This window comes from Poeciliopsis prolifica, unplaced genomic scaffold (genome assembly GCF_027474105.1).
Source record: "Poeciliopsis prolifica strain line A6 unplaced genomic scaffold, Auburn_PproV2 SCAFFOLD055, whole genome shotgun sequence".
NCBI classification, from domain to species: Eukaryota; Metazoa; Chordata; class Actinopteri; order Cyprinodontiformes; family Poeciliidae; genus Poeciliopsis; species Poeciliopsis prolifica.
The window spans coordinates 3,448,582-3,475,032 of record NW_026562430.1 but is presented as its reverse complement, the minus strand read 5'-3'; the positions used below and the strand labels follow the sequence as shown (position 1 = coordinate 3,475,032).

At 39.1% G+C, this 26,451-nt stretch overlaps 4 protein-coding genes and 1 pseudogene across 4 annotated transcripts in view; 1 reads left to right on the top strand and 4 right to left on the bottom strand.

Moving 5' to 3' along the window:
- Positions 1–1,740: 1,740 nt before the first annotated feature.
- LOC129379064 (complex I assembly factor TIMMDC1, mitochondrial-like) lies at positions 1,741–4,262 on the bottom strand. The gene is made up of 2 exons (XM_055059637.1): positions 2,513–4,262; positions 1,741–2,411 (listed from the first exon to the last, which is right to left on the bottom strand). Exons 1-2 carry the CDS (start codon positions 2,605–2,607, stop codon positions 2,261–2,263), a joined length of 246 nt encoding a protein of 81 aa, XP_054915612.1. The 5' UTR covers positions 2,608–4,262; the 3' UTR covers positions 1,741–2,260.
- A 7-nt stretch (positions 4,263–4,269) lies between these two features.
- LOC129379034 (complex I assembly factor TIMMDC1, mitochondrial-like) lies at positions 4,270–7,848 on the bottom strand (annotated as a pseudogene).
- Positions 7,849–8,773: 925 nt separating this feature from the next.
- Positions 8,774–13,011, bottom strand: LOC129379065 (protein O-glucosyltransferase 1-like). The gene is given in 13 exon segments (XM_055059638.1): positions 8,774–9,743; positions 9,746–9,798; positions 9,875–9,931; positions 10,016–10,189; positions 10,271–10,329; positions 10,408–10,490; positions 10,493–10,506; positions 10,685–10,744; positions 11,564–11,685; positions 11,758–11,893; positions 11,988–12,131; positions 12,229–12,319; positions 12,901–13,011. Coding segments are annotated over 13 exon segments (1,158 nt in total). The 5' UTR covers positions 12,965–13,011; the 3' UTR covers positions 8,774–9,642.
- Positions 13,012–13,527: 516 nt separating this feature from the next.
- LOC129379063 (calsequestrin-2-like) lies at positions 13,528–18,597 on the top strand. The gene is made up of 11 exons (XM_055059636.1): positions 13,528–13,851; positions 14,965–15,049; positions 15,128–15,228; positions 15,470–15,578; positions 16,477–16,550; positions 16,821–16,951; positions 17,014–17,059; positions 17,144–17,198; positions 17,865–17,965; positions 18,054–18,128; positions 18,198–18,597. Exons 1-11 carry the CDS (start codon positions 13,606–13,608, stop codon positions 18,405–18,407), a joined length of 1,233 nt encoding a protein of 410 aa, XP_054915611.1. The 5' UTR covers positions 13,528–13,605; the 3' UTR covers positions 18,408–18,597.
- A 4,270-nt stretch (positions 18,598–22,867) lies between these two features.
- Positions 22,868–26,451, bottom strand: part of vangl1 (VANGL planar cell polarity protein 1) — a 32,765-nt gene continuing 29,181 nt past the window's right edge. The window contains 6 exon segments of the mRNA XM_055059508.1: positions 22,868–23,189; positions 23,777–24,011; positions 24,193–24,340; positions 24,789–24,827; positions 25,965–26,009; positions 26,012–26,097. Coding sequence (XP_054915483.1) covers positions 22,929–23,189; positions 23,777–24,011; positions 24,193–24,340; positions 24,789–24,827; positions 25,965–26,009; positions 26,012–26,097 — 814 coding nt within the window. The 3' untranslated portion in view covers positions 22,868–22,928.

Here is a 26,451-nt window from a genome sequence, read left to right as displayed (position 1 = left end):
CCAGTGGACCAGAACCAGCAGATGATCCGGAACCCAGTCCGTCACCGACTGTGGAAACATTTGGCTTCCAGCTCTTGATTAGTTGATTCCAGATGAAGCTTCTTGGATGATGTCACATTTTCTGTCTTTTTTAACCACACTTTTTTCTTCCACTCAACTTTCTTTAATAAGACGGATGTCAGCACTTTGTGAAGAACGAGCTTCTTTAGCAACAAACCTTTTCGACGGCTACAAGAGAAAAGCCATCGCTCTATATATATATATATATATATATAATATATATATATATATATATATATAGATATATATATATCTATATATATATATATATATATATATATATATATATATATATATATATATATCTATATATATATATATATATATATATATATATATATAGATATATATATATATAGATATATATATACAATATCTGGTAATGGCGAACCAACCAGACATTGTCGTAGTGGATAAACATCAGAGGAAAGCCGTTGTGGTAGATGTAGCAATACCAAGTGATTGCAACATCAGGAAAAAGGAGCACGAGAAACTGGAGAAATACCAGGGCCTCAGGGAAGAAATGGAGAGGGCCTGGAAGGTGAAGACCACAGTGGTGCCTGTGGTCATCGGGGCCCTCGGGGCAGTAACCCCCAAACTGGAGCAGTGGCTACAACAGATCCCAGGAACAACATCAGACATCTCAGTCCAGAAATGTGCAGTCCTTGGCACAGCCAAGATACTGCAGGACCCTCAAGCTCCCAGGCCTCTGGTAGAGGACCCGAGCTCAGAGGATAAGAACCACCCGCGGTGGGTGAGAAGGGAATTTTTTCTCTGAAGAATCTGAATTAATACGAATTACATTTAATTTCCTTTTGGGATCACTAAATGTTATTTTAAATCCCAAACTGTTCTGCAAATTACGCATATTGCAAATCCATCTACATATGTCTTAAAACTGATGGGTTGTGTTGCTATTATTTATGTCCCAAGTCATTAACAGCAGAATAAAAACAGAATAAAGTTGGGATAAAATGTGATTTTCAACACTTTTTGCTGCATTAAAATCATTTCCAACCTGAGGTGCTAATGAATTATTTTATTAGAAAGCAAATGCATCTTTAATTAAATGAACATTAAAGCTATAAGTTCCAGAGAACCTCCACTAGAGGGCGCTCATTGCTAATTTATAAACAATTAATACTCTTTGTTACCATTTTTCCCTCAAACGTTGTTAAAAATACAAGCTTTAAAATGAAGTAGAGGTGGAAACTAAGCAAAAAAATCATGATTTTTAACAATAAACAGTTTGTTAATTATCACTATAATCCTGAAAGAAGTGAAAACATTTTCCCATCTATTGGAGATGTAAATAAAAATACCTGCCGTGTGAAGGATTTACGTCGACATCTCTGTCCAGATGAAGCTTTGCGCGTCGGTCCGTCAGCCGCAGCATCCGGGGCCACAGCTGCTGATGCGTCTTGTTTACACCAGGGGCCCAAGATTTGTGTGACCTAGTTGCTGAAAAAGCCCTGGAGGCAGAGAAACCCGAACTGCGAAAACATGAGTTTACAAAGATTTAAAACACGTAAAGACCAAATGAACGCTTCAGAAAACAACACTTGTTGTTTTAAAACACATTCATCAGTAATATATTATACAGTTTTCACTGTGCATCGTTTTAAGCAGTTATGAATGAAGCTCATCACCAACGACAACAAGTCAGAGAAAAAATATTTTAAATAAACAAAAAATTCCAAATATATTCCCAAGTGGATTCTTGATCATAAAACTCATGCAACAGTTGTAGGAAGGATCAGTTTTGACTTTTACTGATCTCACACAAGGCCAGCAAATTACTAAAAGGTGATGCTATACTTTACAAATATACTACAGGAAAGTTGAGTGGAAGGAAAACACAAAAATTTTCTGAAGCAAAACCAGAGTTTCAAGCAAAATTTGAGACCAGAAAATGTTATTTGTTTTACAAGTAAATAAGATTCTGACAGTATTAGAAATAATTTATTAAGATGGGAAAGTAAATATATTCATTTACTTTTGTATTTTGTTGGGCGTTTCTTCGTTCCTATGATTAATTACATCAGTGGATGGAAAGGATTTTTAAACCATAATGTTCTTTTTATATTGTACAGCAAGTTTTCCATGTTTATTCTTCAAGTCCAGAGTCCGGGCAACCTTTGACCCTTTCACTGACAACATGTCCGACACATGGAGTGGAAAATACCAGGAAGTGATTCAGCTACTGTGATTGGCTGCTTGAGTCTTTGTTGTCATTGCGCGATAAACTGAGCAGCTCCTCGATCTTCTCCAGGTCCTTATTGGTTTCTTCTGGCTGAACGCTGACGTTCAAAGTGTCGATCAGCTCATCGGTCAGCTGCAGGCGGGCCGACCTGATCGGACCAGCGCAGAAAACAGGCTTAGGGCTTCAGACGCGTGTGAAGTCGACCCACTGGGCCTGAGAGAAACACAAGGGTGAAAATATTTTCCTTACCATTCTGCTAGTTTGAGGTCATAAAGCTCTCTGCGTTCTCGCTGTCTCCGCTCTCTGAAGGTTTCTCCTGTCAGAAGCTGCAAGCCGATGATCATGGCGCCTGCAGGAATCCTGTGGAGAGAAGCATTTCATCAAAAATATGGTGAATAATGATGTGGTCCTAAAAGGAAACTCAGTGCTGAAAGGGAAGAAAAATTGTTGCTTTTTATTTTATCAAAATGTTACACATGTCAAACAAAAACTGGGTCTCTTTAAGAACTCATCACATCAACCCTTTAAATATTTTTTTGATTTTATTTTTTTACCAGCACTCCTCATATAACAAGCTCAGCTAACACCAGATGTTTGCTAATTGCTGCTGGCTAGTCTGAAGGAGCTGAGTGGAGGAGGAGCTGCGCCTCGAAGGCGGGGCTAAGTCTAACCAGGCGTTTCACAGCTGAATGGTTGCCATAAAGATTAAAGGTTTCTCAAACATGCATGAAAGAATCAAACACTCTAGGAATTAACATTGCAACATGATGTAAAATGAAATTAGTTTATACGTTACTGTCCCTTTAAGGGAAACATTTTACTGTTTTTTTTTCCATTTAAACCAAAACAATGTAAAATCGCATTTCAAAACAATGAATTTGAAATGAACGTTTCATTATAAGAGTATCTAAACACCCAGACTTCTCTTTCCTCCTCTCTGGCTTCGCCACCACTGATGTCGGGAGCTTTAGCGGAGCTCTGGAGCGTGATGCCACGCGCTCGGCTCCCTCCCATCTCTCCTCAGCTCGTTTCCACCTCACCTACTTCACATCAAACGCTCCAGGTGGCTGCCCGCTGAGCCACAGAGAGCGCAGGACGCAGCGGGCCAGAGCCAACACAACAATAACTACAAACAATCCGTCCTCAGGTTAGACCTTTATATCACAACCTGCTTCAACCTGAGTGAAGTCAGCAACAAAAATGTAAATCAGAAGATGGGAGTGAAGGAGGATCGGCTAATGGTGTCCATGTTGAGGGGGCAGATGATGCTTTGGCTCCCGTTTTTTACTCTCGTAACCAAAAAAACACGGCCAACTGCAGTGCAGATGAGTCCCTCTGGCAGAGGGAGCAGAGATGGAGGCAAAGGTGCAGCTGGGCAGCAGAGGGCTGCCGTGGGGCGCAGCTGGCTGCCAGAGCGCCGTCTGCTCTCAAGCAAGAGTGGAAAAACGACAAGCGAGCGCGGGGAAATAAACACTACAAGTATTTGTCTAAGAACGACACAGATTTGCGGCGTTGCTCTTAAATAAGAGATTAAATTAAACGTGATAAGTTCTTAAAAATAACGAAAGTGTCGAATATAAACAGTTGTATGACATTTTCAGAGGAAACATTGAGGTGCTGGAGTGACAAACGTTTTGGGGAAATTATAGTCGGCCATTTTACAGAAGAGCACTGGATTCTACTCCACTTTTTATAAATTGTGACAAAAAGTTTCAACCACTTCCTGTCATCTTCTTTGTCGTTTCTGCCAGTAGAAACATCCTGGTGTTAATCACATGGCTTGTGTATGCCCAAAAAAAAGTTTCAATCACAGTTTTGTGACATTCATCTATTATGATGCAACTAAATTCTCAAAAACCTTTTAGAATAAACTAGGACATCATATATTTTATTGATCTCAAGGGGAAATTGCTACATAGTGCAGAGAAGATTTAAGTTGCTCTGAGATGGGCGCTGTAAAGTTAGGTTTTTGGGTTTTTCACCAATTAGTGCACACAGAACAAATATTACCCGAGCACGGCGCCGATGACGCTCCCAGCCAGCAGGCCTCTCAGGCCCAGGTTGAGTCTGAACAGGCCGACCGTGACAGCTGCACACAGACAGAGAGAGAGTTTCACCATCAGTCACCGCTTCTTCTACCTAAACGCTCTGTGACGTTCAAACTGATTTTAATATGAAGTTATGTAACAGCGGAAGGCTTCATTTGGACGTCAGGTGAGATAAACCAAGCAACTCACCTCCAGCTGCAACATAATTACTGACAGCGTCTTTGTTTCTGTACACAGACAGGCCGGTGCTGACGGAGCTGAAGCAGAACAAAACGTCAGTTATAAACTATCACTTAGTTAGTTTTCCTCATTATTTATCACACGTCATCTTGGCAAAACATTTCCCACTCTTGAATTTTTCAATATTTTGTCGTAATACAACAGAAATGCATTTTACTGAAATTTTTATGCAGCGGTTTTGCAGCAAAAAGGTGAAATATGTAGATAAATTGCTTATAATTTTTATTACAATAAATTGTCCCAAAAGTTTTTGCCGTAAACAATGATACCGTCATTATTGTCAGATAATATAACTAATAATAACTATGTGAAAACAGATTCTTAAAGATCAATAAGCTTTAAACTCTAATGAATATAAAGACATATTTTGCTTCATTTAGAGAAACAAATGTCTTCAGATACTTTAATTGTTCTAGTTTGACTTTTTATTTCAACCAGCAAACATTTACTATCTACATAATTAACATAATTGTTCTGTTTTTTTTTTTCAAAATACACTAAAGTTTTGTGAAAATCACAACTTTTTCAAGGCAGATTTTAATAAAGCGGAGCTGAAAGGGAAGAGTCCTGCAGGAAGTCATTTAAAATCCATCTCCTTCTTTGTGAATTCACCCTCAGGTGTCATGAAAATGATCCACTTATTCTGCTCACCTGAACAAAGTGACTATGACAGAAACTCTCCAGCTCCATCTCCAGCGTACCGTACAAAACCTCGGATCGCCGCGTTTGTGAGCGGAGCGCTAAGAGGAAACGACAACGATGCTTTCATTTAATACCCGTCAGTGCAACAATCAGAGATTAGGACGTCTTAAAAATACACTTTCTTATTAGTCTTACGCAACTTTCTGGCAACATTATGTGAGAAAGTTGAGAAATTCATAGCATCTCCCCTAAAGCGTGTTTAGACGATCACAACCGATTAGTCAGGACGGTTCACACTCCGGCGAGGATTCACTTACGACTGCTTCCACGCGACCGGTGTACAGCTCCGCCTGGCTGGTCTGGATGTACCTCTGCCTGGCGAGGCGCGCAGCTGGCAGGCCGCCGTACAGGAAGCCGATGAATGCTCCCAGAATGCCGCACTTCATCACGGTCCATCACCTCCTCTGGGGTCTCTGCCTCTCCCTACAATCAGAAAAGTCCAGAACTGAAACGATCAATCGATTCTTGAAATAATCATCAACTAAACAATTAATCGCTAAACAGAGTATAGATTTAAGCTAGTATTTTGCTTAAAGACAAAAAACATATTTATCTGCAAATTGTTTAAATATAGGCAATACTTAAACAATGAGATGTTTCTTTATTTAATGCATTTCTAACATTTTTTACAATGTTTCATGAAAAATCTGCAGCATGTGCAAATTTGTTGTTCTCTGATTAATCGGTCAGAATAATCAATGACCTTCCACCAGATTTTCACCGAATCTTTTAAAGTCAAAACGTGAAATTTCTCCTCAATATTAAACAAAAGAGTTGAAAGAATCAAGGAATCAAATAAGGAAGGAAAGGTAACATGAAGGACGCAGAAAAGCAGAAACAAAGATTGAAAAAAAGACAGAGGGAAAGAATGAAAAGACTCAGAAATACCAGAAAGGAAAGGAGAAGACAGAAAGAACATGTGAAACAAAGGAATGAAGGAAGCAAGGAAACAAGGAATGAAGGAAGGAAAACTGTGACTTGTACAGCATAGAGCATCAGGATGAGTGAGTTTTGAAAGAAGTTATAATCCTGAAGAAGTTTCTTTGTGTTTTTCTGCATATGCTTCTTTGAAAACCCTGATATGATTAATTATTAATTGACAATAAGAGTTTTGTCCATTTAACTAATAATAAACAGAGAATCAAAATAATCAAACTGAGTGAGAAGAGACTGACTCTCGATCAAAGAGGTCCTTGATGCGCTGCCATCCCGAATCTGGAAATTCTGGCTTGCGGATGTTCTTTGGCAGAGAGCCGACTGCAGGACTAGTGGAGGAGGAGGAGGAAGAGGAGGAGGAAGAGGAGGAGGAAGAGGAGGGCATCTGCCCAGCAGCCACATCAGCTGCATCCACCCTGGGGAGCAGAAAGCAGAAGAAGCGAGGCATGGCGGTCTGGACGAAGCCCTGGAACGGGCCGGTGCTCATCGGGCCCCGGAGGCTGGAGTCTGTCTGAGCAGGACGGGGCTCGTTCTCTGGCTGCAGCAGAACCAGAAACACTCAGTTATGCAACGAGAACGAGTTCAATGACAGCAGAAATCATGGAAAATCTTAAATGTATCTAAGCCTCGCGGCAGAAATGGAGAATAAACGGATGTTTTAGAGATTAGTGCTTAATAATGAAGCGTTAAAGTTCTGTGGTTCAATATTATTTGCTCCTTAGTGTGTGCTTACACCGAGAATAACATCACTCTGCTGCACATTTCTCCTAAAATATGCTATTTTATGTTTCTCTATCACATAAAATCCAGAAAAACTCATTAAGGTTTGCGGTTGTAACTTCAAAACATCAAGAAAAACAAAGTAGATCGTAAACAGTAAAATAAATAACAATTTTATTGTTTAACGTTTTTGATAAGGTTGTGAGAAAATCCGCTCTGTGGTAATAAATTTCATCATCAAAAATTGGAACATTTTTCTTATTTCAACATTTTTCTAGAAAAAAAACTAAATTTCTTCAAATAGTTCAAATCTTCAAACTATGAAATTTCCCAATTTTTATCTCAAAATGTCTGAGATTCACCTCAAAGTCAGTTTTTTCTAGAAAAGTTTCAACTTCTGTTTTTACAAGAACATTTCTGGGATTAATTAATTTTGAGGGGTTTTTTTTCTAGCAAATTATCAACTTCAGAAATTCTGAAGCCTTTTATAACAATTTCTAAAGATTGATGTGAAATTTTCAGATTTCTTTTCTAGCAAATTTTCCAATTTTCACTTTCAGAAATGTTTATTTTTAATAGAAAAGTTTTGGGATTAATCTAATTTTTTTTGAGTTTTTTAAGGTAATTTTAAACTTCTCAAGATCAGAAATTTTCACTTTTTTTAATAGAAATTTTTTTGTGTGAAAATGCTTTTGTTATTTCATCTTCACTCACTACTGGACACTTGAATTTCCCCAATTTGGGAGATTAAATGATATTTCTATTCCACCACTACATAAAATTAAAATGCTAGGATCAAGAAAAATAATCCACCTTCACTCTAAATATATTTTAAATCTCATTTGCTTCAGTATATTTATTACCTTTGTGTTACTTACATAATTTAGCCAATTGCGGTGCTAAACTACCGGTGAAAGAAGCTAGCTTCCATTAGCTTCCACTAGCTTCCCGTGAGCTTCATATATGAAGGTTAAGATGCGCCGCGGAGGGATTTAGAAGCAAAATGTGGGTCTTATTTACTGGAGACGTCCGGAAAACACAAACATGAATGACAGTATTTCTCTTCTCACATGAGTCGTTCTGACGGTCATCCAAACATCGACTTTCTGAAAGCTCAATGCTGCAGCAGCAACATAACCTCTGACTCGGGCTCAGAACACGTGCAGAGGCCGGAGAGACGCGCCCCCTGGCGGCCGGAGTGCTAAACGAAGCCCTACAGAGAGAGAAAGCTGCCAAAATTAAAAATATTGGAGGAGTTTAGTCTAGTTTTTACTTAAACCTTCTTAATAAATTTGCAATCAAACAAAACTCACCTTTAAGCAAGATATAGGAACTTGCGTTCTGTAAATGATCCCATTTTATTCATGAAAAACACCAGTTTTCCCACATTTTTCCCATAAGGGCAATAATTTGCCAGTACTTTTCTCATAAAGATTAAGGAATTGACTTAAACAATCTCCTGTATCTTTCTGAAAAGTTACCTTTGAGTGACTTTTTTTTAATTCAAGTGTATTAAGATATCTAGATGATAATACTCTGTAAGATATTGAGTTTTTTCAAAGGAACCCAGAAAATAGTTTACAATATCCTGTTTAAATAATGTCAATTGAGTTTATTCACTAAAACAAATCATGAGAAAAAAAATAGCCATTTGCCTCATTTTCAAATACTCAAAGCTCTGGGGAGCACTTTAAAATGTTTTACAGCCATGATACAACTTTCAAAAAGAGGGTAGAAAAATATATTTTCAAGTGGTTGAAATTTTATTTCACCTACAAAACCAAAAATAAACAGCAAAAAATGATTTTGAGAAAATCTAAACAGCTATATATATAAATATATCAATAAAAGAAGCAAATTCATGTTGAAAGTTGTTTTCCACATTTTATTGTAATGATAGAAACTTTGAAACCAACCACTGATTATTCTCAGACGATGATCAGAGCATCTTTACAATGTGAAACAAATTTACAAACTAAAAAAGCCCAGCGTGTGTCTAGCTGACAGGACAGTACGAATACTACAACATATTCTGTAAAATCCTGGTAAGCACCAACCCTGATACTGTTTATTATCAAAAAGAAAAAAATAAAATATGTTTTTAAAAAAAGCCAAATTTTATCCAAAGATAGAAATGGAAACTATTGCTATGTTTTGGCACTTTGTGTAAAAGGAAACACTATTCTTCAAGTTGTAAAAACCTGCCAACAGCAGCAGCTACATTCATTTGTTAAAATATCAACAGTCTGCCTGAAATCTTCCATTTTTCCACCTTTACATATTTTTGATCACAAGAAAGAAACGTAACACTGAAGATCAGGACAATGTGAGTCCTGGTGGCGGCAGCATGATGCTGAAAACTGTTTGACTTAAACACTGACAGAACCTCATTGAGATCAACTATTTCCTGTTTACAGTTTGTCTTTGTCCCTAAACTGTGTTTTTGTTTTTAACACAAGTGTTGGGCTGTTGTTCCAGAAATATGCTGCACAAATAAACTTGATTGAAATATCTAGAAGTATTGATTTTGGACAGAAAATGACCTCAAAGATACTGTGGAGCCCTCCAGTGGCCGTTTAGGGAACTGTCTAAACATACTTGAAAGATCTGGACCAAGTTTAGAACCATGATTTTGCCCCCTAAAAATGAAAATCAACACAAATAAAAATAAAATAAAAACTTCGTACCACAGAAAATACATTCATAATTGTTGATTCTCCTTCGTATCAGAGTTTAAAGCTCCGTTTTGATGAATTTCTGGACAATGTGTTTGTAGTTGCTCCTCAGTTTGGGTTTGTAGGTGAGCAGCTGGCTGAACTCGGTCAGCAGTTTTCCCAGTAACACGTAATTTCTCCCATTTGAAGGTGGTTCAGGATGAACTCCTGACCTCTGAGAGGACAAAAGGTGCTCAATATTTTCATTTCTTTAATTAGACCCACATTAACTATTAAACATTTGCGGTTACCTGGAAGCGATCTCTTGTGCGACGGAATCGTTTTCTTTGACAAACTGAAGAAGCTCTCTGTAGACACAGGATATGACATCGCTATTAAAGGGAGTTTCACTGTATTTGTGTCTCTTTTCCCATCAATATCCACAAAATAACGAGGTACCTGACATCAGATAGTCCTGTTTGACGGGGACAAAGTGGACCCAGGGTTTGAGCTGCGGGTAGAAAAACTCCTGCCACTCGTCGCCCACGTGAAACACCAACGAGCCGCAGAGGAAGAGATGTTTGAGGCGGAAACTCGCCGCCACACCCCGGAAGTTAAATAAATATCTAGCAGAAAACACCAAACCGTCCATTCAGAGAACTAAATTACTTATGATACCATTTATTCTCTTAAAAGAAGATGCTTACTTGTATTTACAGTGATCGACCAGAGGGATTTCTTTAGCTGGAGGTCTGCCGAGTGTGTCCTGAAAGAGAAACAATTAAAGGGTGAACAGCAGATCTTAACGCAGACGCGTCGGGTTCGGAGTGGCTGCGTGTCGGACCTTTTCGGATCTCCAGGCCTGGTTCTTGGTGTACTCTGCATCCACCAGATCTGGAGCTTCTCTGGACAGGAGGATGAGCGGTCGCGCTCAGCGCTGGTTCTGCAGAAAGGAAAAAAACAAAACACAGGATGACTTTTCTTTCTATGTTGAAACTTCACTGGATTTTATTTTATAAAAACAAAAACAAAACTGTTCTGGATTCATTCAAACATGATTTAAATGTAACATCCTGCAAAAACCATGAAGCATCGTCGATGGAAAACCAAATATTTCTCACCTGGAGCCTCTGAAGAATCCTCTGGTCTCTTTCTTCTTCCAAGGCCACTGAGCTGCAGATCTGAAGATCACAAACACTTTTCATGTCACATCTCAGGAAAATGAACAAATACAGTTTGCTTCCAAAAACACCAGAATCATTCTGAAGCTGTTTTAATAAGGACATTACTGACACCTAGTGGTCGATTTGAGACAACCGATCTCAAGCAACTTAAAATAAATTAAATATAATTTATATTTAATGTATTTTACATAGATGAGGCACGAAAATGAATGTCAATAGACCTGATATGAAGACTTTGATTTTGCTTGTGATAAATTGTCCCAGAAGTTTTTTAAGTTGTTGTTCTGAGACCGTTTTTAAGTAAGATAATGTCATAACAACGAAAGAATGCAGAGTCAAAGATCAATAAACTTTAAATTCTAATCAACATTTAACTCTGAAACTGGACAATATTTAAATATCCAAAATAAAGAAACAAAACAAAACATAAAATAAATTAAAATTGTTGTAAACAAAATTGCCCTTTAAAAAAATGGTCTAGTTGAGAGCAAAGCAGCAGATTGAAGACTTTTATCATCCAGTTTTAGGCAGAAAAACAAAAATGATCAATGATCATGAATAAATGAGTGAATGTTGTGTGAATGACTTAATAAACGCACCAGGATATTTTTACCTTTTATCATTTCAGCAGGACTCCAAAGACTTTTTACTCTTTTTTTTGCCCAAAATAGTTTTGAGTTTTTTGTATATTTAGAATCTTGAACAGGTCTAAGAGTAAAAATGCATTTGCAAAGTCGCTTTATGTAATTTTATTAGTCTAACAAAACAATCTTCATATTAAGTCTAATAGTCAAAATGAAAAGTGTTTATTCCTACTTTTTCAGCTCATCTCTCATCAGATCCCATCTGCCCAGTCCGGTGGGGTATATGGGCCACACGGCGGGCCCGCCTTCCCAAAACGTCCACGCCGGATACATGATGTCCAGATAGTCTGGCGTCTAAAAACAAAACATGTTTAATTCACAAACGCTTCAGCCTCTTCAAACGACAAACACTGGTGAGACACTGACCTTACTGAACGAGAAGACGGGCAGAATCGGTTGCACCCAGTTGGGCACCTGAGGGTAATCTCTCACATTCACCACCATCTCCACGTCAGGCAGCCTGTTCACAACCTCCAGGATGAAATGCTCCACTCCACTGCACCTGCAGAACACAGGAAACCACATTTAGGCAAGTTTTCACCTTAGTAAAACCCTAAAACACAGTATTTATGTAAATAAAGACGCTTTTCATGCACCTTGCAGGGAACATGCAGTTGTGCTCTCGGTACAGCTTGTGTTCGATGACCTGGTAGTGGGTGCCCACACCTTTAAGAACCGTGGTTTCCATGACATTCTGGGAGATTCCCCTTTCAAAGGGTTTCAGGTCATGATGGAGGACACTGAGATACAAGTTAGGAGAATAAAAAAAGAAGAAAACACACCACATATTATATATATTTCCCTTATTTATAAATACATTCAATTGATGTTACTCACTCAAGATGGCAGCTGCAGTTAACAGGGTTGCATGTTGTGTATCCTTTGACAGCTTCTGAGATCTTTTGCTGTATTTCCTTCCACGTGTTATCTAAAAAATAATAAATAAAATACAGAATGTTGTCAGTTTCCTCTTGAACTTTTGTATTCTTGTTTCCCTCAGTCAACCACATGCTATAAAACATTACAATATTTAAAGATATGCTAATATTGATCATTTCTACACTTTGAACTGGTTTCAAGAGATAAATATGAGCAGAGACAAAGAGAAGCACAGATAATATATGTTAATAGTAGATATAGAAACTCTAATTATTCTACATGTAAAAACATTTAAAGATGCTAACTCCTTTTCTAGACCAAAATAAATAGTTTGAATGAAAAGTAACTTAAAATCGAGAGATCTCAATGTATTAAATGTATTCAGAAGCTTCCCACATCTTAAATAAACGCCACAAAGCAATACAGGTTAATTAATATTAATTAACAGTGTAAATACTTGCAGCAAACTTAGCAACAAAGTTGCTCCCACAGCTAGCTTCCAGCCAGCTAGCTGCTATGCTAACCGATCGATGACTCCGTCATCAAAAGTTATCGCGAGGCGCCGCAACGAGATTAAGCGAGACCGTAAAAACCTTTTGACTCTTTAGGGAAACCTTAAATCCGTCTTACCGGCCGAACAGAAGCCACGAACATGAAGCAGCAACAGAAAGAGCCAAAGACAGCAGCGCTCCATATCGCGCTGTCCTCCAGCTCCCGAACAAAGCAGCGATCTGCGCTCTGTTAGCGCTGCTTGAGCACGGTCACCATGGTAACGCGCACCGGAAGAAGGACGCGTTAAAGGGACATACCCGCATTTTTCACTGCGCCATGGATATGGAGGGTCAGAAGTGACAAAATAAAAGAAATACATTATGAAGACATTTATTTTAGCTTTGATTTATTTTTAATCCATTAAATCCTTTGAATTGATCTAAAGATATAAATACAATCTATTATTATTCAATCACACAATCATTAAATAAACAAATTTAAAGGTTTTCTCTTGTTTATTTTTACCGTTCTTCCATAAAATAGTCTTGTTAACTTCACAATCAGGAATCCTGATAAATGTTGATACATGTTTTTCTTCTGTTAAATGTATGAGAACATCACTGTCAAATTATTAACGCAATATGTATGTCAGGTGAATCTTTTGTAAATGAGTTCAGTCCAATCAGCTTTCTAGTGAGGATGGGGAAAAGGAAATCCTCCTGAGATCTGGACTGGAATGAGGCGAGGAAGAGGAGGAGACAGAGGACGAAAAGAGAAGAAGAGCTGGAGCAACAGAGAAGTGAAAATATTAACTGTTTTTATTTAACCAAACGTCGTCCAGCAATGAAGCACATCCTGCTGGCCGTTCTTTGGTCCGGCCTCAGCCTCCCACTGGTTCTGCACTGCAGGGCTGAGGAAGGTCTGGAGTTCCCCAACTTTGACGGAAAGGACAGGGTTCTGGACATTAACGAGCGCAACTACAAGAAGGCCCTGAAGAGGTACGACCTGCTGTGCCTGTTCTTCCACGAGCCGGTGCCCAACAACAAGGGCCTGCAGAAACGCTTCCAGATGACGGAGCTGGTGCTGGAGGTCAGGATTCATCTCATTCACTGTTTTATTTATAATTATTGTGACAGGACTAGATGTGATTTATTCACATTTTGGTTCAGCAAAAACAGCTGAATCAAAATTTGACTTTATTCTTGTGTTTGTCTGCTTCAGTGTAACCTGAAGAAATTGTTTTCATATTGTCAACTTTATTAATTCACTACATGTTTTTTCTTTTTTTTTTTACTTAAACACATAATGTGATCTCTGGTGGACTGAACGCATTCAGTTGTTGTTTCTGGGTCAATTTGTTAATTATAATTGTTCTTAAAACCATTTGAAAATTCACAAATTCTCATGATTAAAATAAAACATTAAGATAAACAATCTAAGTTGTTTGTAGATTTTAGTTTTCTTTATTCATCCCAAAAGAAATCCTGTAGCAGCCTGTCATCCAGCGGCTCTAAAGAAGCCTCCGACTGATGACTTTCTGAGTTCTTTGGGAATTGATGCCTAAAACGTTCTTGATTTTATGAAGAATCCTTCTTTGTGTAATTATCTCCAGATTAGCAGAGCCAAAACAGAACCAGCTTTCTTTTTCATCAGGCTGGTTCAACTAATTTAGTCTAAAACACGTCTGATCTCAGTGATATCACTAGCATTAGCATTGCTAACCTATTAGCATAATAGCTTTCAAACCTTTGGGTAAAGTTTAATGAGATTTTTATTGATTTGGAAAAGTTTTCTTTTGCCTGATTTTATTTTTGTTACTTATGAGTTATTACCATTTTTTTTTATCTTAAAATCCAAAAATTTCCACTTCTGATGATGTAATTTTTAAATATAAAATGAAAATTTGCTGTACTTCAGCAAACTTTTTACCAAACACTTTTCTAATCTTACCTGAGTCCGAATGGTTCTTGCATTTTTACTTTTACTTGAGTAAAATTTGTGACACGTTTATAGCTGCAGCTAACTTTGCCAGCCATCTTGGATTTTGAGGTTTTACTTTTCATATAACGTTCCAACTTCTACCTCCAGATTTCCAAAATGAGCATAACAGCATAAAGAGACAGGATCTTAACTCTGGTTTGAAATGCAGATATTTCCATCTCATTTATTTGCCGATTTCTTGGTTTTGATCCGACTCTCCAGCTCACAGCTCAAGTCCTGGAGAATAAAGACATCGGTTTTGGAATGGTGGACTCCCACAAAGACGCCAAAGTAGCAAACAAACTGGGTACGGCTTAGCATCTGACACTGACGATAATGATTATCATTGATTATGTGGCGAAATAATCCCTCTGGTCCCCATCAGGTCTGCAGGAAGTGGGAAGTGTTTATGTGTTTAAGGATGACCGCGTCATCGAGTTCGACGGGGAGCTTTCAGCAGACACCTTAGTGGAGTTTCTATTGGATGTAAGTGGGAAAATACGGCATTTATCTCACGATTAGTCCAAAGTTTGGTCTTCCATAAAAACAAAACTTTGTTTCATTGGGATATTATAAGCATAAACACGTAAATAACTGTTGGATTTTCAGGAATTGATGCTATTTCTTAATTGGGCTCCAGAACAGAATCTGGCATCATGATGCTGCCACCACCATGTTGAGTATTCAGACCACATTTGGACTGAAAACTGTCACGTTTTGCTTAAAGGTTCTGGAGGACCCGGTGGAGATCATCAACAGCGCCATGGAGCTGCGGGCCTTCGAGAGGATGGAGGAGGACATCCGCCTCATCGGCTACTTCAGAGGAGAGGACTCACGTCAGTCCGTCCAAACTCTGAGATAGTTCACCTTTTAAATGACGTCTTCAAAGCTGCAGCGTGTAACTTTTACTAGTTCAAACTGTCACCATGTTATGATGAAAAACAACCAATCAGAGCTAGGAGGCGGGGCTTAATGCTGCCAATCAACATTTTGTTAAATGTGTTAATGGTGGAGAAACAACAGGAAAACTGTTATCCTAATTAGTCTTAGCATTCACAACAGGACTGGCACGCACACGAGCATGAGTGACAGCGCTAAGACCCGCCTCCTACTTCTGGTTGGTTGTTTCTAGTTAGCACTGGGAGGAAGAGGAGGAGCTTGATTTTTTTATGTTACATTAACTTGAGTAACTTTAATGGAAACAATAACTCCTGGTAGTATTTTTACTATGTTGTACGTTTTCCTTCTGAGTAATTTTTTGATGAAATATTTCTACTCTAACTTTACACGTTGAAGTACTGCTAGTACAATTTTTGGGTACTTTAAATGGTGGCAGATTTAATCAAGATATTTATATTTTTTTATATTTTGTATAAAAGTGACATCCTGCAGCTTGAATGGGTTAAAAAAAGTCTCATTGGTGCCTCTGAGATGCTAATGGGACCCAGAGGCTAATGATGCTACATCACCATGACGCCTGTTAGAGAGAAACCTGATTCCAGACACTCAGGAGACGCTTTTAATAGCACCCAGCTTTTCATGAAGTAGGTCAAACTGCAATTATATTGAAAAAAAAATAAAAAAGAGAGAGAAATTATCCCGGCACAGATTTTTCTTAAATCCCCAAATTTAGAAAACTGAGCAAAGATGAAGCGGTCTGCTACTTTCTTCTTTTAATTGTGCTTCTATTATTTATTCTTATCTCGTTAATATTTCTGTTACTTGTTTTGTCAGACTACAAAGCTTTCCAGGAAGCGTCAGAGAGATTTCAACCTTACATCAAGTTCTTTGCAACATTCGATAAATCTGTAAGTAATAACTGCCTTTTTTTCCATCTGTGAAGTTTTACAATTAATTGTTTGATCAGATTTTTTTTGTTGCAATGAAATGTTTCAGATTTACAAATTAAAACTGAGACAAAATAGCAAGAGTAAACAGAAAATACAGCAGAACAGAGTAAATATTGTTTTTACAGTAGGATGACCCTGAATAAAAAGACATTATTGACCTTTAACATATTATATGCGCATCAGAAGAACTTCTCGTGGTTTTACATCGACAGCATTACGTTGCTCTAGGTTGCCAAACATCTCTCCCTAAAGATGAATGAAGTGAATTTCTACGAGCCGTTCATGGAGGAGCCCGCCATCTTGCCCGGCAGACCTCTGTCTGAACTGGACATCGTTGAGTTTGTCAACCAACACAGGAGGTAAGTTCTGCAGAGGTCAGAGTTCAGATGAAGTGAAGCGTGACTGAGTGTTATCGCTGCAGGGCTACACTGAGGAAGCTGCGGGCAGAGAATATGTTTGAGATCTGGGTGAGCAATGAAACGTTTGGTATTTAGAGTAACTTTCTTTTCAATTCTAGGAACCTCAGTTGATTTTTTACTTCTGTTCTCTAGGAGGACGATATGGATGGGATACATATTGTTGCCTTCGCTGAGGAGGAAGATCCAGGTCCGTATTCATCTATTCAAAGATTTGTATCGATTCAAACTGCACAGGGTTGTGGGAAAAAGTATCAATCCCTGGTAGCTATGTTTCCTTCGACCAAATGATTTCATCAATTTAAATTACGATGATATCTTTGCTTAATGAAAACACCAATTTTAAAATAGTTTTTTTGATGTCATCTGTATCAAAATTTGTGTAATTTGGAAAACTGCACAGGAAATACTTTGTTTGTGTAATGTGATGAACAACGGCATGTTACTACTGGCAGAAACGATGAAGAAGAGAACAGGAAACGGTTGTAATAATCACGGCGCATCGTGTTTTTAATTACTTATTGTGTGAAAAAAAGGTGATTTAAATTATGTTTTGTATTTTATAAAAACACTACAATTGTGAAATTATGTTTTTTGGAATCACATTACAAAGGAATTTTTAAGGCTTCGGGACTCATCAAAGTCCAAACTTATTTGCAACACAAGAATCCTAAACATGCCAGTTACGTTTTAAAAATCATCTAATATGGACCAATTAAAACATTTCTGCAATGAAGAGTGAAACAAAATTCCTCCACAGTGAGGCAAAGTTTGTGTATTTTCCCTGAAATATTTTAGTAAATGTTTTTAGCAGTTGTGTATCTTTGTCCTTGCAACATGAGATTCATTTCTTCAGATGGTTACGAGTTCCTGGAGATCCTGAAAGACGTGGCGAGAGAGAACACCAATAACCCGAATCTGAGTATCGTCTGGATCGATCCCGACAACTTCCCTCTGGTTCTGCCTCACCATCACTTTTCCTCTCCTCCACAAAAACCCTAAAGTACGTGAAATAAAACAAACCTGACGTGTGTCGTCCCTACAGCTGACCACTTACTGGGAAAAAACCTTCAAGTTGGATCTGTTCAGGCCCCAGATCGGCGTGGTCAACGTCACAGACGTAAGCAACGGCCGATTAGAACGACTGAAAATGTTGACGTTTAGTAAGGCGGTATGGAATCTGTTGCAGGCGGACAGCGTTTGGTTGGACATGTCCAACGACGAGGACCTGCCCACGGCGGAGGACCTGGAGGACTGGATCGAGGACGTCCTGTCCGGCAGGGTGAACACCGAAGACGACGACGAATTCGCCGACGAGCGGGAAGACGAGATCTACGCCACAGAAGACGGCGAAGGAAACCCGGACGACGAGAACGACGGAGATGATGGAGACTATTAGCCTGCAAGAGTTAAAGTTTGGGTCCAATCGCTAAAGAAACATTTAAGGTAGTGGCTTTACTAAATATGTAGATGGTAGACGTCTGAAGATGTAGTTCTTCTTCTGATTAATTCCTCTTTGCAACTTAGAGGAGAAAAATGGTGCAACAAATGAAAACGAGTTTTAGAAGAATAAAAGAAATGATGATACAGAGCCTGTGTATTTTATTATCTAACCAATAAATGTCATTCTTAAATGAAGGAGATTTGATGAATTTATACCACCTAGCAGAAACACTTCAAATTGAGCCCCATTTAGTCTGATTCCCGTAAGTAAAAACCGAAACACCCAATCTGTTTCACAAATCATCATTAATCAATCGACTACAATCAGATGAAACTCTTAATAGTTCCTTGGAAACGACCAAAAAAAAAAACCCTTCTATTTTCTTGATGAGCTAACGTTCATTTGTTAGCTCTAAAACCACAAATGAACGTTTAGTTAACTCTTAAGCTACTCCTGAGTTAGCTATTAGCACTGAAACTCAGATTAACATCTTCTGACTTATTTCTATGTTTAAATAGTTTTGGATCAATTAAGAACCTGTGACAAGATTATGCTGAAATAATGAAGAAACAATATTTTATCCAATGTTAGCTAACAAGGGCTTAATTGAAGTGCATGCCACACTTTTCAGATTTCCCCCCTCCCTGTACTTTACATTGTATTTGTCAAGCACATAAAATAATTTCTGAAGTGTGTTTGTCGTTTTTCAAACACACAGATTAGTCCTAATCGAAGCAAAATGAATCTCTTCCTCTTTCAGTGAACATTTTCATGCTGAATTATTCAAACAGTGGTAAATAATTCAGCCCTTTAATGGTGGTGGACACCTGGACTCTGAGGCCCCCGGGGGCCGAAAACTTCATGAGAGCCACAGATAAAATAAATAAAAATCTCCACATGAATAAAAGATGCAAAGCTACTCAAGAATCATGACGCGAGATAAACAGGAGGCTATTTCTGAGAAGGCAAGTAAACATGTCACACTCTCTCTAGAGGAAACTGAGGCAGAGGTCAGAGGTCATAAAATCTAAATCTGACGTTTGTGGGGATTAAAAGAATTGAGGAGTCGCTTTTCGCTCCAACCCAAAGCCGGCGGATTTTCCTGTTTCGATTCAATCGTCGCATAACCAGCTGATGGGAGACGGAAACGAGGGGAAGGCAGCTTTCCATTTAGATGCAAATTCTCCAATCAGAGCCCAGATTCGCTTAGCCATGCGGCTCTGATGGGCCGCTCCACGACGACGAGAAAACCACTGAAAAAAAACAAAGAGGATGTGTGGTCCAGTCGTCTCACCCAGCGGAGCGCGATGGTTAACGAACAACGACAGGCGGAGAGTTGGCGAGCCAGACAGGAAGTAAACCCGTATGGAAACAATGATTAGCTAAACAATGGCCTGTGACGTCACGCTCTCCAGAACTCTGCTGCCACCGATGTTAAAACAACCAATGCGACTTTTAAAGCCAGTATAAAAATAGAAAATAATTGATTTTATCTAGTTAATTTCTCTTTAAAAATAGTCACAGATTCTCAGTTTCCTGTTCTCAGCTGATAGGAGTGGCAGCCGGTCAGGTCATCTGCTGCTGTGGCCTTTTCCTCTGTTATCTATCGACTTCATGAAAAGGTGCGGCCTTTTGGGGTCAGGACATTCGAGCACCACTCTGCCACACGTCGTTCAAAACAGCCCAACACACAGTTTAAATGTTGAATTTCCAGCTACATCAAATAAAACTGGCGGAAGCGAAGCTGCAATCCTAAATAACAAGCGGCATCACAGCAGTTTTACAAATGCTCATAAAAAGTGTTTTATTATCATCAATATTTCTTCTTCTGCTTTTACAATTTATTTTATTTTACAAATAATAATGTTGTGCAACCGAAAAATACCTGAAAATTGATAGTCAGAAGCCTGACGGTGGACAGAAAGGGCCATAACCAGGCAACAGAGGGACAGATGGAACGAAAAAGGCAGGAGACACACACACCTACACACAGATGTGTGTGTTTACACAAATACAGTGTAAAAACAGGAGGCACCGTCATGTTACTATCAGAAGGTAAACCATACAGATTTTGTTTCGTTTTTGTTCAGCTTTATACACACGTGCCAATCCTGGTGTGACCACCAGGGGGCAGTAGAGGCCACAATGATTCCTGACCTCTGTGATTTGTGTCACTTTGCAGAGTGCAGCAGGCACAGAAAGACAAACAGGAGGGATTTTTAGCTTAAATAGGAGTATTTCGTTATCATAAAAAAAAAAAAAAAAAAAAAGAAGAAGCAGAAATCTGCCTGAATCCTCCTTAAAGGGACTGACCTCGAAGGATTGGATGTTCATGAGACGCCAGGCGGTAGAAGGAAAACCAGACGGTCCAGTTGGGACGGCGGTTCCACCCTGCTGATCCGCCGATTCCTGTTTCAATACAACGAAGTGATAAGAAGCGCTGACATAGAAATCACTGCTGAGCTCAGAGGTTGCATGAAAACCTTTCACCTCTGTGGAAATGTGATCGCACCTCTGAGTTAAAACAAAAATACAATTAAATCTGGAAAGTGTGGCGTATTGTTTTTGTTTTTAATCTCATAGATGAAAAACCTGAATTTGTTTTCCAACATTAGAATTTTATTATGATGAGAATTTTGACATTAAACTCAAAATTTTGAGAAAAAAAAAGAAAAATTCTGGGATTAAATTCATAATTTTGTTGGAATGGCTCAGTCAAAGTCCAGAATGACTCAAACTGAAGCTCTCCATTGAAAACTGAGCTAATCTCCAAATCAGAATGTGCAAAACTTTCAGTTTGTGGAAGGATAAGGGTGAGGGTGTGGAAAATAAGTGCATGCCACACTTTTCAGATGCTGTTGTTTATCACAGCAAATCCCAATAAAATGTTCTGGTTTGTAGTTTTAACTGGACAAAACGTTACAGGAGCAAGAAGGCTGCTCGGTTTTGCCCCAGTTTTCATTCACAATAGAAACCAGTTCTTTATAAAACCGCTTTTAATGTGTAAAAAATATGAAGATCTGTCATTTAAAGTCTGGAAACTTTTTCGTGGAAGGGGCAAAGCAGATGTAGAATTGACAGAACGTGCTGCTACGTGACGCTCTCAGAAATCAGTAGTTATTTTTTGATTTCAGAACTCGCAGCTCGATGCGGCAGACACAAAAGCCCTGAGAGGTTCACTGAACCTTTGTGGAAGAGTTCATGTCTTTGGGCGCCAGTTCGTTTTGACTTCCTGGTTAACCAAACCGCCGCCGCCGATGATGATGATGATGAACCTGGAAAACTGCAGATCAAATCCGAAACTGTTTAAGACTGTTTTTCAGTTCTGAGTCTCTGCTGGGAACTTTGCAGTGAATTTTTTCAGACTCGTTTGGTTTCGGTTTCTGAACAAAGAAACATCAAACATGACAAAAGGTGCCGCAAACGTTTACATTAACTAGGATTTTATGTGGTAACCAAATGAAGGAGGACATGACTGTGAACAGAAAGGAAAACATTAAGATTTTTAAAAGAGAAAAATCTGAAAAGTGTGGTGTGCTTTTATTTTCAGCCCCTTTTACTGATCCTCTGTTTTAGGTGTCTATTTTTCAGAATTAAATATCTGTATGAGTTTCCATTTGTGCCCTATTTATGTTGGTTTGTCAAATAAAATCCCAAGTTTGCAGCTGCAATATGAAAAAGTTAAAGGGGCAGTATCATGTAAAATAAACTTTTCCTAGCCTTACATCATGTCATGATGTTATTTTCTCATAACAATTTCATGCAGAAATCCTAAAATCTGCATGGTAACCATGCAGCTGTGCAAAACGTCTGGTTGGACCTAGCTCCGCCTTCAATGCAAAGCTCCTCCCCCACTCAGCTCCTTCAGACTAGCCAGCAGCAGTTAGCAAACATCTGGTGAAACTGCTGAGCTCTTTATTGGAGCCACTTCTCAGCGAAAATGCTGATGAAAACGCTTCTAAAGGGTTAATAAAGGAGAAATGTTGTGATGACTTCCTGAAGGCGGAATTTCAGAAACACCAGTAGCTTCTTAAAGATACAGATGCCCAATTTCTAAGAGTTAAATTACAAAGTCCAACTTCTCTTACAACATATTTGATATGTAAAGCATTTTTACAACAACCAAAGGAGACATTGTTGCCTGATTGTGCTATAAAATGGTTCCATGTTCCTGGAAATACATCATACTGCCCCTTTAATACGATTGAAAGGGACCGTATAATCATACATACAGTATTGTGCACAACCTAATCTCGATCAAACCCGTGAACGAAATCCTGCAACAATTCTTCTTTTCACCAAGTCAAACATTAAGATAGCATTAATTTCAGACATGTGATATATAAATTCATTTTTATATATATATTAAAAACAAAGAAAAGTACATATAAAAAACTTCAAACCCTAATTAGCAACATTTGAAAGCAATTTGACATGGTGAGGAATAAAAAACACAACTGAAAAGTAGCTGTTGTCCTAAACCGAGGTTTCAGACTGTAGTCGCAGGACAAACTTGTGAGATTTGGGGTCGATGTATTCCTCCGACATCTGGACGTAAGGGATCTTCCTGGCCGTCACCACCAGGCTGAAGTCCACACACTTGAGTAAGAAGACGCTTCCGTCCTTCAGGCCGCTGGTGACCGACGCCTCGCTGATCAGCGTCCAGCGGCGGCCCAGCCAGTGGTCCTTACCGTACTGCAGGGTGGGCCCCGGCGACAGGTAGCTCTCCAGGAACGCCTGGATGGAAAACGGCACAAAGCAGGAGCAATGAAAACATTGATACTGACTGGATGCATCAGCTGTTATCTGACGATAACTAGCTGCTAGCCATAAAACGCGCTAAATTATAAATAAAAAAGGGACAGAATGTTTTGCTATTGATTGGCAACACTACAGCAACTAAATAACAAGGTCAAGAAAATGTTTTAATTCAGAAAAAAAAATAGCGAGGGTTAAGGAAGTAGCTCAGTTAAGCTAGCTTGACTTTGAGAACTTGACATGTAAATGTGCTGTTGAATTCTGTGTTTGAGTTCAGTTAGAAAATTAAATAAAGCAACTTGAAGACGCCAACTGTGACAGATCGTCAGTAGAGCAGGAGCTTCAGTTAGCTAACCGCTCCGATAGGTTAGTTAGATAATAGCATCGGTAGCTAATCTAACACAAGAATCACTTATTAATGATTAAAAAATAAACATCAAGCCTGAAAACTTAAAACACAACATTGCATCCTTTCTTTAGATTCTTTGTGTAATTTCCCTGCCAGTGTGATGCATGATGCAGTGATGTCTATTCCTGATTGGACCCTCAGAACCTCAGGCGCTGACCTTCGGCGTCAGGTTGTTGGTGATGCAGAAGGCCAGGTGCTGCTGGATGCTCTCCATGCTGTGGCAGTGCTGCTGCTTGGTGGTCCTCAGGTACTTCTGCAAGGCGCGCGCCATGGAGGGGAAGATGGCCTGAGCCGCCTCTCGGGGGTCCATCACGTCCCCCGGGGCCTTCTTCGGCTCCTCCTCCTGCATGCGCTTGATGTGGGTGAAGGCCTCCTCTACTGCCACCACCAGTCTGGGAGGAAGCACAGCAAACAAATGAGGCCGCACTTTTCCTCTGATTCAAATCAGGTATTTAAAACCCTAAGCTATATAAATATACCTGCATTAAATTTCAGACAGAAAGATGAGAGAAAATATGTTTTCTTCCTTCATTTTTGACGCATAACTTAAATTTCCATGGCTTCCAAACTCACCGCGCTCTGCGTTTGCGGACGCGCCTCTCGTGCTCGGCCTCTTCGTAGTAGAGCTCGTTGTGGCTGGTGTCTCGGCGCCGAGCTGCAGCCGCGATCATGGCTCTGGACTGGGACTGCGCGATTCCCGCTGAGGCGTTGTTCCCCGGACCTGAAATCAGCAGAAATCAACAGACTTGAAGAGAAGTCAAAGAAAAAGCTCGTCAGACATTGTAAAAATCACTTAAAGTCTCTCGGGTGCTTAGAAACTACATTTAATCAAGCAGAGATTATGGTCTCTCTCAAAACGCAGCAGAAAGAGAAGCAGAGGAAGCCTCTGAGCAGCTGCTGCACAATAAAATGAAGAACAGCGACACTCCGGGGAGGAACGATCCAGCTCGTGACTTAAGGTGGAAGACAAACGGCTAACTTGAGCGACTAAAGTAAGCGCCTGAATGAATCTTGAGCACTCAACAATTTAATCGAGGGGTTGTGTTACATTCCTGCCAGCTGACACCAGCGTGAAACTTTTCCCACAACTTGTGGCATGCAGACAGAAGAGAACTGTGTGTTTTAGCCAGTGACTCGAATCAGCAGCAGAAACATCTTCACATACTTACTGTCCCACAGGTAGGCTTTCAGTCTAGCCTCAAAGACGTCTCAAAGGGGTTAGCGTCGGGGCAAATGAGGAGAAATAAAGTCATTATGAAGGAGATCAACTCAGCCTGCTGGCAGTTTTTCACATTAACTACAAATCATCCGGGCTTCATGCAACTGTCCACAATTTTACAATTATGTTGCAGTAAGAGATCAATTTCTGCCTTCCAGCATCAAATGTCCTGTAATGAGTTAATAAGCTGCTGGGTTGAAAAGGCGATCGTTAATATATATTTTTTATTTTGTCAAAAACTGAGTTTATCACAGAAGATCCCAGCAACACTGTTCAACGTGGGAGTTGTTACTGAGGGAAGAAAACAGCATAAATGTGTTAAAAAATAAAGCAGAGGCGTCAACTCAAGATCATGAATGTTCTTAAAGGGCCAGAATGTATTGATAAAACAATTAAAATATAAATTAATTTTCAATTAAATGATACTGGACATATTCTCAGTCACTCCAGGATTTCACGGTTGTTTTCGTAATTTAATTTTCTGTATAAAAAAGTGTGTGGTAGCAATTTAGACATATTTATGTATGATAGTAAATGTGACTTTTTATCATTTGATGTAAAGTGAGGCAGAGGAAGCTGTTCAGTAGAAATATTGCCACCTTAATAATTCACAAGAAACTGGAGGAGCTGATTGATGTAATTTGGCAGCAAAAACAGATAAAAACAGCTTTGAATTGAGTGATAAAATAATATTTAAACATGTTGCTATCTTGGCGGTTCTATTTATGTGTCTTTAGAGTCGAGAGGGAGACGTTTGACTTTTTATTCTCATAATTTTTACTCATTTCCTCAGATTTCTTTCTCACAATTTTGTCTTTTTTCTCAAAATTTTGACTTTTTTTCCTCAGAATTTTGATCTTATAAAGTTAAAGTCAAAATACTTCTGGTACATTCTGAGAAAAAAGTGAAAATTATGTGGAAAAATAATAAAAACTTGCAGCTTTTTCTGTGGCTCTAATTCATTTAATTGATAAAATAGGATTTAATCATTCAAGGTTCTGTTTCTATGTCCCTCTGGGCCACATAAAACCTCCTAGCGGGCCAGATTTGGCCCACTGGCCTTGAGTTTGACACTGATGAGTATTAGAAAAAGCCCAAATCCACAGCAGACATGCAGGAAGCTCACCGTCCACGTTGTAGACCTTGAGGCCGGCCAGATGCTTGGCCGCCCGGACTTGGAGGCGGAAAGCAGAGCCGGGTTGTGGATGGGGAAGTCGCAGTAGTAGTGCTCTATGATGGCCAGGGCGGCCCGCTGAATACTGGAGGAAACAAGGGAAGCAGAATCAGAGGCGTTGTCGCCCAAAGCTGCTCTGGACTGATGGAGAAACAGAAAAACTCGCCACAAGATGTTTTCCTTTCAGCGTAAGGAAAACATCCTACCTGCTGTAGGTTTTAAATGTTCCTGAGGAAGACGGAATAACAGATGGAGGAGATTTTTGGCTGACTTTCAAATATTTATGACTCAAAAGAAGCATTTCTTGAGGATAACAAGCACCACCCACACAAAGCAGAGAAAGAAGAGAGAGATTAGCTTCTTATGCAGGAAAGAAAAACTTCACTCTTTCAACCTTTTCACATTTAATCAGTGAAAAAATAAAGAACACAAAATTGAG